The following is a 14,874-nucleotide window of genomic DNA, read 5'->3' as shown; positions in this document are numbered from 1 at the left end:
ACATCTGGGATATGTATTTTTTAATGCATATCAGCAGTGTTTCTACAGCTGCTTGTAGTCTCTTTGACACAGGTAAGTGTTGCTCAAGGATACTTTATTTCAGGGTGTACCAGGTATAAAAACTGTGACCTTCCAGGGTGGCCTGTCTCATCACCATCTCGCCATTCAGACCTAAAGGAAGTGTCTTGAGAATCCCACAAAACCGAATGGGAACTACAGAAGTGCACCTCAGCTTCCCAGAGAGGGAAGCCTGCATATTTAATTCGAACGCACAAATACATCTGGGCCTTCTGGCCAGACCACCTGACCTTCGACGCCATAGTAATGGTCTGCCTGACAGAGCCAAAACACACAGCCTGAGCAGTCCCATGAGCCAGTCTGTGTTTTCTCAAACATGCACACATACATACACACTTGTGCACGGGGTTATACAAACACACACATACAAGCACGCTAATGCATGCGCACACACACGGTCTCAGTGTGTGATAAGAGCCGTAGCCCTTAACCTTCTGAGATAGAGGCAGAACTTTAAGTGCAAACAGGGTTCCAGCCGCTCACTCAATCACTGGTGTGTGTTTGCATGTGAAACACAGAGAGCATGTGTGTATATGTGCATGCAACAGAGTCAGTTTCGGCTGAGGCTTTTTTTTTTTCTATTCCTCTCTGACAAACCAGTCTGACTGCACACATATCGACACACACACAAATGCAAGTGTGCAGGAGTAGAGAGGTGATTTGGGAAAGATTTCTCACGGTCAGAGTGCCCTGAGCTACGCTGAGTAAATACAGATTAATGATTGGTGTAGAGGACGGAAGTGCATTCCGCAGAGTTAGCCCCTGATTGCAGCCACCTCAAACTGAAACGATGCACACACACACACCCACACACCCACACACACACCCACACACAAACACACTACATGCTGCGAGATAGCTCTCTCTTCTTTTGGAAGAAATTAATAGTTAGAAATGAAGCAGTCCCGCTGCACACTTACTGGCCTACTTTGTAAATGGATTCCTCAGACACACACTGGCTGGTGTGTCCTACCGATGTAAAGATCACCTACGCCTGCATACATGCAGTAAAAAGAACACGTTACATTACAAGAATCTGTAATGCTAGATAAAATACTGTTAGCAAATCAGACACTGTAAACCAGCATTGGTCTCATTGATCCTGCACCCTGAGCGGCAGGATGCCAGAAAGCTCAAATTACAACAAGCACCTGCTGTCTCTCTTGATAAATTCAGACTATGCCTCTTGTCTGTTGAGACAAGAACAAAATCATTTGTCACATCATGTTGCAAACCCTGAAGATGGATTATATGAGACGGACCAGATGAGCTGGATGCCTCGCAGAGCTCCTGGCGTCCGTCAGCATGCAGACATGCAACAGCTACACTGCTGCTGCATGCAAGTCATGGCCACTCCTGTGGTTCTCAAACTGGTCAGGACTTTATGTGTGTGAGCCGTACGTGCATGCAGGCCTGCACGTAAATCCTCAGACGGGCACGTTCCCAGGCACTGCTTGTACTGCACATCACCTGTCAGAAGTTCCAGATTTCACGCTAAAAGCTTTGATCGCCTTTCAGCAGCCCAGCAGTAACTCAAGTCACAACTTAATGTAATGATTAACCGAGGATTCACCGATCACTCCTTCAGACTCACAGAGCACAAAGAGGAAGAAAAACTTGAGATGAAACCAAAGCCGAATATCAATTAGGGGAAGTTCTTATCTGTCACCATGGGGCTCAGACTGTGGTTCAGTTTTTAGGTCTGTGTCAGAGACAGTGGAGGAAGAGCCGTTCACACAGGTAAAAGTAGTAAAGCCAGAATGTAAAAATACTTCGGGAAAGGTAAAAGTCTTGCAATCAAAATTTGACTTGAGGACAGTAAGTCAAATGTTATCTGTAATAGTGTATTTCTGTTATAAAACTACGAAAAGCACTCATCATGGAAAAGGGTCCATCCAAGCATTATATTATTGTAGTTACATTATCGTATTGTTATTATTATTACTGATTAATTAGCATGTAAGCAGCCTTTTTATGGTGTAGCTGATTGAGATAGAGTATAGATTGACAAAGTCCACATTGGTGCAATCTTTTTTTTTTTTTTTTGCCATGATGGCAGTCATAAACCGCCCTACTCTGCCTCTGATTGGCTTACCCTGATAATCTTACCCCAGCCCATCCTTAATGCTACCCTACCCAAATCACGATCTTTCCCTAAACCGAACTGATTGTGGAAAAACTTGTACTTCTAATCAATCTTCACTGTTGAATGGAAAAAAAAAGAAGTACCTCAAAACTGTACTGCAGTACTTTAGTGAATGTGTGTAATTACTTTCCACCACTGGTCAGAGAAAAGTCCTCGTGCCTAAACGACTGAATGGGTCAATTGCCAGTGACTCCCAAAACGACATGTATCACCGTTGGAGGCTACCAGCGACGGGACTTTGTCCTTGTGTTGTTAACGTTGCGAAATGGTGGCAGTTTGCTTAGGTTTAGGCACCAAAACTGGTTTCTCACAGGACATGAACAAAGGTCTCTTGGCTGGAAGTCCTGCATTTGTTCAACCCATCCGTCCACCTCACCTTCCTCCTAAGGCAGACTTTCTTGCTCTTTATACTTTATAGCAGCCTAACAATTATAGCGTAAATATGGGTCGTGCTAACCTGCTTGCATAGTCAAGCCATATGGTTGTTTTTGTAGCGTGGGTGGGCTCACAGAAGTCCATGCATCACTGCGGTACCGCTCCAGATAGTGGTGTTGTTTTTGACTGCATGATACCGGGAGGTGTTGGTGTTGCATCCACTGCCTGTTCACACTGTACACACCAAACATTGCACCATATGGATGATTGCTTGCATGAGCTTGACCTCATTAAATCTTGGCCTACCCAGTGATTACTCAATGTGGTATCTTTGTTACTCTCAAGCTATACTGCCATACAGAGCATACACAGTACAGTAGTGGAGTAGTAGTAGTACTTTAGTGGAGCACTGTGCATGTCAAAACTCCATTCAGCGAGTTATAATGACAAAGCAGTTACTATTCCTGATCTGCATTAGTGTGCACTCATAGTGTGTGTTCCCGCTGTTAGACAGAACCACTTGTCCCAACCACTGTTTTCAAGTTCATTTTACCAGGAGACAAAGAGTCCATTTATCTGGAGGGAGGCAGAAAACAGGAGGGGAGAGACAGTGAAGGGTGACGGACCGAGAGAGAGGGAGAGAGGGAGGGGAGGAGGAGGGAGGGCTGAAAGTTGGATGGAGAATGAAGGAAGGAGGAGAGAAAGACGACTTTCCAAAACAGCAGATCCTGGAATGTTGGTGGAAGGTGCCACATAGCTCCAAATATTTGTTGCTCGGTTGGCATGGCAACAGGACAACCAACACGTTTATTAGCAAATCCCTTCAAATAACAGCAGAGAGTCAGGAGGAGGACACGCCCCCCGCCGACGATGAAGACTGGGATACGGGACAAAAATATGGAATTTAAAAAAAGAAACGGGTTGAACAATACGACTCTGGCAGTGTGTTGTGAAACAGAGGTACACGTGCCAACACACACGCACGTGCGCGCATGCGCACACACACACACACACACACACACACTGACAGCTACAGGTACACATGATGAGTGACTGGGGTAATACTGCAAAACAGAGCAAACAACTGTCATTCAACCATGCTTCCTCCCTTCAGCCTCGCCCAACCCAGCCCAAGATAAACACACACACACACACACACACACACACACACACACACACACACGCAGGGAGAAGGTCTCCTATTCATCTCTGTCACCACTATTCAGCATCTGATAATAATATGAACAAGGTGTTCCTATTAGGAAAACCAATAGATGACATGAGTCCTGACCGCTGAGTCCAATGCTGGGACAGAGCATAAAAGAAACAAATAAATCTCTGTCAGGCTGCTCAGACAGAGCGAGCACCTTTGATTCGACTATAAATTACTTTAACCTTTACTGCGTTTCCGTTTTGTGCTGTGGATACTGCACGGTGAGCGAAGACATGAGGGAAACACACTTTTCCTCTAACAAATGAAAAGTTGACATCATAAGAAATAAAACACACCATAACACACACGGGGCAGCTGCTGCACCCCGACTTGGTCTGGTGTGACCGGCGGCTTATGGTGACTAATGTTAGCACTTACTGCCTTTATTACTGTCCTCTGGTTGTGCTGCTGTTACAGTAGCAGTGCAGTTTCAGTATTTGCCACAGTGGCTGGTGCCCGGCAAACGTCACAGATGTTTGCTTTAAAATAACAATTAAACTCTTCATCTGAATGTTTGAAGGGTCTTGCCATGTAAATTTAATCGCCACCTGCCGCCCAATCAGAACAAAGCATTTTTCCATGGTTTTAGTACAGTTGAAAGTGGCGTGATATCACTCGCCCAACAGCAAGTCTGAGCTCCCTCCCCTACAACCATAACACCACTCAGTATTGATCCGTGATCAGGTTTCATGGCTGTCTCAGAGGAGTGTGGTGAGGATGATCTGCGTGTGTGTGTGTGTGTGTGTGTGCACGAGAGAGAGAGTCTGTTTTTTTTTTTTACAGTTGCAAATCTCTCTCGTGTTTCATAGAAGTGCACTCTGCAGGATCAAGCTCACTTAACAAACATTCAGTAAAGCCTGATTATAATTTAAGTTAAATATTCACCAATCCCAGAGTCAGGTTTTATTTGTAACAGCGTCTCTCTCTCTCTCTCTCTCTCTCTCTCTCTCTCTCTCTCTCTCTCTCTCTCTCTCTCTCTCTCTCTCTCTCTTTGGCGAGCCCGTATTTATGTTCTTTCGTGTTCAGCAAATGAAAACGAACACACTTGCATTCTTCATTCTTTCGGTCTCTCTCAACCACAGACTGAAACTGCTGCTCAGCTTGAAACAATCGCTCAGTCCTGTCACTCTCCCCCTTCCCTCCCCTCCCCTCCCTCCCTCCCCTCCCTCCCCACCCTCCCCCCTTCCCTCCCTCCTTCTTCTCCCCTTACTTTTTTATTGCCTCTGAAAAGCCAGGCTAGAATAACCAGCAAGTCCAAACACACGCTGACAACCTCCTAGTCACACTTGCACACACACAAACAACACAAATGCAGTCCGAGACATACTAAAACAAAAACACACACACAAACACACACACGCACACACACACACACACACACACACACACACACACACACCTTGTGTGGTTGGTAAGGTCCTGCAGCTTGCAGAGGTAAATGGAGTGGAACAGGTTAGCATTGCTGCCATATAGTGTTCCACCTGTACAAACACAGTGCTTGATCATGGCTAAACAGACACACATAGATACACACGCACACACACACACGGACACACACAAATAGTCCTCCATCTGGACTGAGGCACTGGTGGGTTTTAATAGCTATCGATCATTCTCCCTGGTGACACACTCACACACTCACCTCCCTGTTACAGGCTGAACAGAGCCAGCTGAGGACTCATACAGGTCTCTGGGTGCACACACACACACACACACACACACACACACACACAGGCTGCACATGTACACACTACCACAGTGTTAAAAAGGCCATTTACTTTGCCCGCCTGTGCGTGTGTGTGTGTGTGTCAGTGCTTCTGTGTGCCTTAGTGTACACGTCTGTATAGGGGTGTGTGTGTGTGTGTGTGTGTGTGTGAGAGAGAGAGAGAGAGTCCTGCTGTGGCTCTCTCTGCCTTTCTTTTCAGATGAGGTTATTTAATTTACATAATGAGGCCCAGACCCACTCTCATAGATTAAATTACGTTGAGACAACAAATAAAAACGCATGCAGACAAGCACCCCCACAAACATACAAATCCCGGTCTATGTACCCTTTAACTGAGGTTGTTCTCTTGCCTTAGCTATGATTAAAAAGCATCTGGAGCCCAAAAAGCAAAAGTAAAGTCAAAGAACCTGCAGTGTGCCCACCCTTACCCAATGACGTCATCGCACACTTGCCCGAGTGAGTTACGGTGCGCTGAAAGGGTCAAAATGAGGGAGGGCCAATCGATATTCCATATGATTCTAACCAATAAATCTAAGATGTGATTAGTCGGGGTAGTTAGCGACGATTAATTGTCAAAGCTAATAAAGTCTTTTGTGGCCGAGGGTGCCAGAGAGGCTGCTGGGAATCACGGTTCATTTTATGGGCAAATTAATTAAAACAGCGCCTGAAAAACCTGTCAGAGACGGGCATCAAACACTCATTCTATACTTGGTGAAGGGCGTAACAATGAGACATCACTCAGCGTGTGTGTGTGTGTGTGTGTGTGTGTGTGTGTGTGTGTGTGTGTGTGTGTATGTGTGTGTGTGTGTGTGTGTGTGTGTATGTGTGTGTGGTGATCAAACACAATGATTCCTCCTTTTACACCACATCATAAATCCACAATGGAAAGAGGGATGTTTGTCATTTAGCTCCATCTTTCCTTTTTCATTATAAAAATGACTGTCACAGTGTCTTAATCATGTGTGAGGATGGACGTGTGTGTGTGTGTGTGTGTGTGTGTGTGTGTGTGTGTGTGTGTGTGTGTGCGCGTGTGTGCACTACATATGATTCATGGAAAAAGAAACTGATCAGAAAGCATGAAAGATGGAGCGCCTTGGTAGCCGAATGGTTGCAGCACATGGCACATGGCCAGACGGCGACCTTCAGTGCATGTCACACCGTTTCTCGTCTGCCTCTTCATCTCTCTATCTGGTTTTAGGACAAGGAGGAAGGAGGTGTGGAATAACATGCTGATTTGACAGACAAAAGGTGCATCAAAGGTGCATCAATATCATTGTCTTTGTCTCGGAGAATAAGTCCCACTGCAGGCTTCTTTTCCTGTCTTCCATCTCGCTGTGGAGGCAGATGATTGTGTCCTCATTCCCACTCCCTCCCTAACATGCACTCCAGTGTTTCTCAACCTTTTTTCTCAGACATCCTCCCACAGTCCTGTCAGATGAACTCATACAGGCCTCCTCACCCACCATGTCTCAAATATTTTAATTTTAAAGTGGATATTTTTTAATTTGATTAATATAAAAGTGGGCATATGTTACTTTTTTTTGCAATACACTTGAACTGTTCAGGTGGTTTAGTTATGTTTGTGTTTGTGCAGTTACCTCTTGGAGGAGGAAAAGCTGTTTCAGCTCGGCTTTTGTCCAGGACTTGAGCTCTTAGCAAGTTCAACCATGTATCCATTAATTTTAGCCATCTGTTTATCCATTACGTTTATCAACTGTTTATTCTTCACTTTTAGCCATCTGTTTAATCTTTTATTACTTTAAGATAAGTTTTTTAACCATTTATTTATTACTTTTAGCTATCTTAATCACTGACTTACGACATTTATTGACCTATCAACTATTTGTGCCCCTGGTTGGGAATCACTGGTGGAGACAATTCACACCACTCCAAATATTGGTGCATATACACTTTTGTGTTATTGTGTCCTCACATGATAAAACAAATAAATTCATACAGTAAAGGCAGACTCAGTCATGTACACACACACACACACACACACACACACACACACACACACACACACACATTCGACACAGTCTGTGCACTCGGGTGATTTTTTTCCTTCAAACAGCTGAAACAACAATTGTTCTCACAGGGTAAGACCATTGTGAGTGCGCGTCTCAAAAGCTTCAACATTCTGCCTCCCTGTCTCTCATTCACCCTGAAAACCTCAAGGGATGATTGGTTTGACGTAAAGACAGACATTTTTCTTTCACATTTCGGTATCTTTTCACTCGTGCTTGTCCTTTGTGCTGTGTACAAGTTTAAATGATACTCACACAAACACAGAGAGCACTCTGAGATTTTACTGAAAAGAACTGCTGAAACAATACAATGGGCCACAGCCTGTTTCCATCACAGGGGAAATCCTGCTGCCTGCACGGCCACTGATAGGAGTAAGATGAGAGGGACGGGAGAGAGAGAGGAGGAGGAGGAGGAAGATAAGAGAAAGGCAAAGTGTGTGGAGGGGTATTAGTGGAGGACTTCTGGGATGCAGTCCAGAGGGAAAACAGCACAGAGGATAACGTCAGGATGGAGGGAGTGAAAGAGGTGAGAGTCAGGAGAGAGGGGGAGGTAATGATAGAAAAGTTCAGCAAGAAGCAGGGGCTGATGGGAGGAAAGTTTCAGGACTAGACAACTCAGGAGGCCCGATTGTACCACCTCAGGTCAGGATGCAGCTGAGCAGGAACACAGTACTTGAAAAACATGTGTATGAGAGTCTACATTCATGATTAATCTTGAAAATAAAACACAGATGCAGAGAAAGAAAGGTGAAAAGGAAATGAATCACCGGTGTTTGTGCAGTATAGAATACAAAATGGCTGGTTTCTGACAAATAACTGTAGAGCTGATGGTATTCCCATCAGCCTTAGCTGGACTCTGTGTCACATGTTAATCAGCAAACGTTTGCATGTTAGATCTCCAAGATGTTGAGCAAGGTTAGTATATTACACCTGTTTATCATCGGCATGTGTGTCATTGTGAGCATGTTAGCATGCTAATGTTAGCATTTCACTCACAGTACTGCTCTGCATGTATTGGTCTCATTAAGACAGTGTGCACACCTGTAAACTCTATGTGCTTACTTGGGATTCATGAGCATTTTAGATATAAGAAATAGATACGGCTTCTGTTCGTGTCTGAACTGCAGCACAGTGGAAGCCATATCATTATTATTATTGATTTTGGATTTTCCACCCATGGAAAATAGCAAAGTACTGCTTACTTATTGTGCTTCCTATCCATCTATCCTGTGGTCATTTATTCTTTCCACAGCACTGAAACCTCACTTCCAAAAGTCCTGGGAGCCTGCAGTTAGCTCCTCCGACCAGAAATAATTCAATAAGAACAGCAAGTCTGTATTTGGTCCCACTAATCAGATGTTTTCATAAAAGAGTCCCTGTTTCACACTGGTGGCAGTGAATCAGCTGGAGTCAGTGAAATACAGTCTGCTGCTTGACTTAGAATCTGTGTACCATTCATTTCAGATAAATTATTACAAAAATATCAGAATTAAATTATTTTGTTGGAATTGTTATAGGTTGGTTGCGGCTACTTTTTGGTACCATTAACAACCAGTTTCGTCCCTTGCCCTCTGGCTCCATCCTACCACATGCAAGGACAGTACTGAATAATTCCCGCATACAGACACAGGTGACCAAATGTCCAGGCCCTGAACCAATAAGGCAACAGCAGGACACCCCGACCTCATGTTGAATAGTCACTTAAACAGCAGGGTTCCACCATGCCAATTTTCCCATACATTCCTACACAGAAAATTGCTTTGGCAAACTACCATGCTGTGGTTACCCCTTTATAACTTCACGCATGGCAACCAGGGAAGAAAAGCAGACCCGGTCCATCCAGCGCTCCAGCCATATTGAAACATTTAAGGGTTCTGTATTAAACACTATTTGAAAGTATATAAAACAGAATTTACCAACGTCTGACTTTTGCCATGGGATTTAACTCCGTAAAGAGTTTTAATTCAAATGAGATAATAGCTTTAAATGACATCACATGGTTTAGCCTAACTTAATTTGTCTGTTTGGGACAATGGGTGAAGTCATACATGAGGATCCCTGCTGTCAGGTGGTGGGCTCTAGACCACCTACTTATGATTCTTTCATGCGCTTTAATTCAGAAGTTAAGCACATGAAGCACAAAAGCAGTCATGAATAGATGAATGAGCCAAAGTGGATAAATATTTCAGAATGTGCCAGTGGAACATTGAGTGTAAACAAGCCACTAAACAATTTACTCTTATTCTGCTTCCTCCTGTTACATCCCCAGAGCGATAGTTATAGAAAAGTATGACAAAGTGAATGAAACTGGCAGAAGATGAAAGAATAAGAAAGGCTGTACAGTGTTTGGAGTTAGAGCGACTTGTTAACCTTCACCTTAAGAAATCCAGGAAAAACTATTGAAAGTCAAGAGGTTTGTTAGAGGCCATGCCAGTGACAAGATGTATGGACCTTAAACACCCATCTTCACCTTTCCCTTGAGACAAAGTTACCAAAGCAATCTTCTCTAAAGCATTTAAGTCAAAAACGACACTGCACAAGATCAGTTAAATCAACCAACTAGATCAGGCTCTATCTGACTTTATAGATTGCCATGGTTTGACATATACAACAGTACATAAAGACAACATTAGCAGCCATAAAAAGTCAGTCTGTGGAGGTGTTTTATGACCTGGTTCATCGTCCTTCGGTGCCTCTCTGAGCCAGCCAGCGCCAGGGGGCTGATTTACTTGTCACACAAGGGGGACATTTTTAGACATGGTGCGCCGGAGGTAGTAGGCAGTAAAGCTGGCAGGGCAGAAGATGACCCAGACAGTGTGAGTGTGGAAGACACACCGGTCAACCTCCTGCCATTAAACCAGCTGTGATTTCTGACCAAAGGCCAGGGGACAATGGACTGCACTACACTAATTACACACCCTGACACGGATAATAGGAAATGTGCTTGCTCTTTATGAGGACGAACAGACGTCTGTGGATCTATCTTTAACAATTTGTAGTTGTAGTAGAAATAAAAGGTTTTAAATGGAGCTTTTCAGACGTGTGGTGGTCTGTGCAGTGGTAAAAGCGAAAAGGTCCCTATTAAATCTGCTACTAATGACTAAAGGGAAGAAAAGACCGTAGGCATGAAAGCCTATGACTCAGTAAGATGGACTTGGTTCTACACTTCAGGTGAATAACGGAGCTTTAATACATTTGTTATATATGTTTGAATGTTTACATTAACCAGCATATGTGTCAAATTTTAACTTCCTCGGCAAGCACAGTGTAGTCAGAAACTAAATGTGGCAAGTTTTTTGTGTATGGGAGCTACACTATATGACAATTTACAGGAGACCACCAACCAGAGACCACCATGATATCCCAGACTGAGAAGCAAAATGATAGTCAGAACAAGATGACTTTCCACTGTGAGTGCAGGCACACACGGAAAAGCACATAATTTGTTTTCACGTGAGGGTTTTCATTCGCTTTTTCCAAGTTTTTTGAGCTCACAACTTTCTCCAGCTCTAACCCACAGAAATTAGAGCTCCGAGTTAGAGGTAATGTAGATATTTGGAAACGAGTAGAAAGCCGTGGAGTAGAATAAAAAAAATACAACAGCAGTTTGTGGGGCCAATTTTTTTATTGATGTCATTTTAAAGCTGGTTAGCATTGAATAAATTTGAGTTGCACAACAGAATTTGTGAGAGGCAATTTCTTTTACAGCATTACAAAACGGTATTTTGACTTCATACGAATTTAAAAAAAACTTAGATGACAGAATAAAATAGATTTAGTGAGGTTTATTCAGTTATTGTATCATAATATAGCCATATTGAAACCTGAACAACATTGAAAGGCAGACTAGAATAAAATGTTGTAAGTCTTTTTTTAATAATAAAATAACTGTTTTGAAGCCAAATAAACAATAATAATCTTGAATGGATGTAATATAATAGAGTAGGTACCATTTTCATTCATTATAAAGCCCAGTGATTTTATAAATATGCAGTAAGAGAGAGGAGAATGGTGGTCATCATGAGGCTGAATAGAATAGAACATAATGATTTCAGCTGTACTTTAAAGGTCTTCTGTAAGTTTAAACTGAAGACTTCTGCTCATACAAAAAGTTTCAGTAAATACAAAGTGTGTAATAAATAAAAAACGTAAAATAGATGCATTGTAGAGCTGTTAAACCACAAAATAATCGAGGAGAAGGGAGAAGTACAGCTGGAGCTGCTGTCCCAAACGCTGGCTGTCCCGCCACTGACAGTAAAGCGGGTAACCAGATATTCAAAAACAATACGTCATCCCACAATGCACCGCGCTTACGCTCTCCTTACAGCATTACCTCATCCCACAATCCACCGCGAGATTAAGAATCTTCTGGGTGGTCGTCAAGGCAACGCGCCTTATCTGAGGGCTGGGCCCCGCCTCGCGACACGCCCTCTAGCCAATGGGAGAGCCCCGTCATGACATCATGGCTATTTTTAGAGAGGCAGCGGCAGCAGATAAGGTTTGCCTCCACGCTGTATCGCTCAGAGTATACACACAGTAAGGCAGAGGAAGCAGCACAGACAGTGCTGGTGCTTGACGAGAAAAGTTAGAGCCACTCGGCGCTTTTCATTCACGGACTCAATACAAGTCTGGATACTTTGGCAAAAGCCTTGTGAACTCTTACAACTCAGCACTGAACAACCGACCATCGCTGGCTGAAAGAAGTAAGTCCTGATTCCTGTGTCGAGAAAGTGCGCACTCAAAAGTTTGGAAGTTTTTACGGACAGAAAAGGACGTTTGGAAACCATTTTTTTCCCTCAACTGATAAACCAGGAAGAAGTGAAGGGGGGACGAAAAGTTGTTTTGTAAAAGACTTTATAGTATATTGTTTTCGGTTTCTCTTCTATGTATACCAAGATGGAAACTACTTTCTATGACGACTCACTCAACGCTTTCTCCCAGCACGACAACGCCGGCTTCGGGTACAGCAACACCAAAGCGCTGAAACACAACATGACACTGAACCTGTCCGACCCGACGGGCTCTCTGAAGCCTCACCTCCGGGCCAAAGCCAGCGACATCCTCACCTCACCCGATGTGGGCTTGCTGAAGTTGGCCTCCCCGGAGCTGGAGCGGCTCATCATCCAGTCCAGCAACGGACTCATCACCACCACGCCGACCCCGACCCAGTTCTTGTGCCCCAAGAATGTCACCGACGAGCAGGAGGGCTTCGCTGAGGGGTTTGTCCGAGCCCTGGCCGAGCTCCACCACCAGCACATGCCGGGCACACCTAATGTGAGTGTCACCTCGGCTCCCCAGACCAGTGTCAACACTGCCCTGCCGCCTGTGTCATCTGTTGCCGGTGCCACCGTTTACAACAACAACGCCACCATGCGCTCCGATTCGCCGGTTTATGAGGACTTGAACACTTTCAATCCGGCAATCAGCACCGTCTCGGCGCCGAATTACACCACCTCAGCCCCGACTATGTCTTTCCCTGCTGCTCCGCCTCAGCTCCCCATCTACGGACAGCCACCCACCGCCCAGATCCCCCGGCTCACGGCGCTCAAGGAGGAGCCCCAGACTGTGCCTGAGATGCCGGGGGAGACCCCTCCTCTCTCCCCAATTGACATGGAGAGCCAGGAGCGCATCAAGGCCGAGAGAAAGCGGATGAGGAACCGCATCGCTGCCTCCAAATGCCGGAAGAGGAAGCTGGAGCGGATCTCCAGGCTGGAGGACAAAGTGAAGACCCTCAAGTCCCAGAACTCGGAGCTCGCGTCCACCGCCAACATGCTGCGCGAGCAGGTGGCCCAGCTGAAGCAGAAGGTGATGAACCACGTCAACAGCGGGTGTCAGCTCATGTTAACGCAGCAGCTCCAGACCTTCTGAGGCGGCGTCAGCGGCGGCGGAGAGAGAAAAGACTGTAGTTGAACGAAACGGACGCTTCCTGTGATAGTGAGTGGCCGTATCTCCCGAAATCGTGACGGGATTTGGGATGATGTGGCGCGACACTGGCAGGACCGGGGGCCGCGCCAAAGTTCCTGAGTGCCACGCGCGTCCCAGAGAGGGGCTCGAGACAGTGACAGTAGCCATGATCCAGAGGGGGCATGGCAACACGCAGGATACCTTTCTGTCTCTGTTTCGTGCTGTTTTTTACAGAACTGGACGGGACTGAAGTTTTCTTGATTTACACCCAGCTCTGCATGGACCTTATCATGACCATCAAAGGAGAAATTCAGTATTAGAGGATTTAAGAACCTGCAATAGAGACTTTTCTTGCTGTAGCCATAATGGCCTCAAACCTGGGCGTGTTGGCCAACTCTAAACGGCTGAAAAGTTGTAACAAAAGCTGCCTGACTTCTGAGTTACAGTACAATGTACTTTTTTCTTAATTGTAAGAAATTAAGTTAGAAAAGCTTCAAGATTTACTTGTTTTTTTCTAAAAGCTGTTTAATGGGGTTTCACTCATTGTTATATGTATATAAGATCAACTTGGAGTACTTATGTTTACCATTTGTAATAAGAATACTGTATAATTTTTTTATGTTTTGTTTTCTGAGCACTTCAGAAACTAATCAATATTTAAGAAAATAAACCAGATAAAATGAAGCAATGTTGCCTCTGTGTTCTTGTTAAAAAAAAGTGGGTGTGCCATGTCAGGAGCTCAAACAATAAAACATGTTGCAACATGTTGCAAGAGCTGCTAGTTCCCAGTACCTCAAGGTAAATTCCATTAGAGCCTCTATTGATCCAGGCTAAGTGATTGTGTTTCAGCTGACAGGCCAGGCTCACTTAGCACCGATGGAGGCTGGTTCTACGTATTGGGGTTGTAGAGCTTTAAGTCTCTGCACACACAGATCAACCTGAGGAGTGTGAATATTTTTCAAAACTTCCCATTATTCTTAGATTTTACCACTATCAGGACAAGTCTGTGAAATGTTGCAGTTACAACACTGTTACAACAGATTGAAGTAAGCAATAAATTTCAACTGGACATCAAAGGTATCACTGGTTTGACACATACAGTAGCAGGAAAATCACAGGCCATCCTCTGTTGCACCATTCAGTTATTCAACATGACTTCCTGTCCTGTTGTAAATAAAGAAAAACCCAACATGTCGAAACAAACTCAACTTAAGTCCTAGATCCTTTATTGCAAATGAATAGATTTAGGCTGCATCATAGATAACACATTGCTAAATATTAGCCCGATAAAATGCAAAAGCACCACTATGGGTTTGTGGGAGAGGGTGCACTGCTGTTCAAAAAAGCATCTTAAGGGAACAAACAATAATCAGAATGTAAACAAAAGGATAGCTCCAACACCAGA

The 14,874-nt window shown here is 44.3% G+C and overlaps 1 protein-coding gene across 1 annotated transcript; it reads left to right on the top strand.

Annotated features, from left to right (window-relative positions):
* The first annotated feature begins 12,087 nt into the window (after nt 1-12,087).
* On the top strand, nt 12,088-14,153 carry jun (Jun proto-oncogene, AP-1 transcription factor subunit). Its single transcript, XM_076727100.1, has 2 exons — nt 12,088-12,268; nt 12,462-14,153. The coding sequence occupies exon 2, from the start codon at nt 12,462-12,464 to the stop codon at nt 13,431-13,433; it is 972 nt and encodes a 323-aa protein (XP_076583215.1). The 5' UTR covers nt 12,088-12,268; the 3' UTR covers nt 13,434-14,153.
* The last annotated feature ends 721 nt before the right edge of the window (nt 14,154-14,874 follow it).

The sequence above is a fragment of the Chaetodon auriga genome, chromosome 3 (assembly GCF_051107435.1).
Source record: "Chaetodon auriga isolate fChaAug3 chromosome 3, fChaAug3.hap1, whole genome shotgun sequence".
Classification (NCBI taxonomy): Eukaryota; Metazoa; Chordata; class Actinopteri; order Chaetodontiformes; family Chaetodontidae; genus Chaetodon; species Chaetodon auriga.
This window is presented reverse-complemented; position numbering and strand designations above follow the sequence as displayed.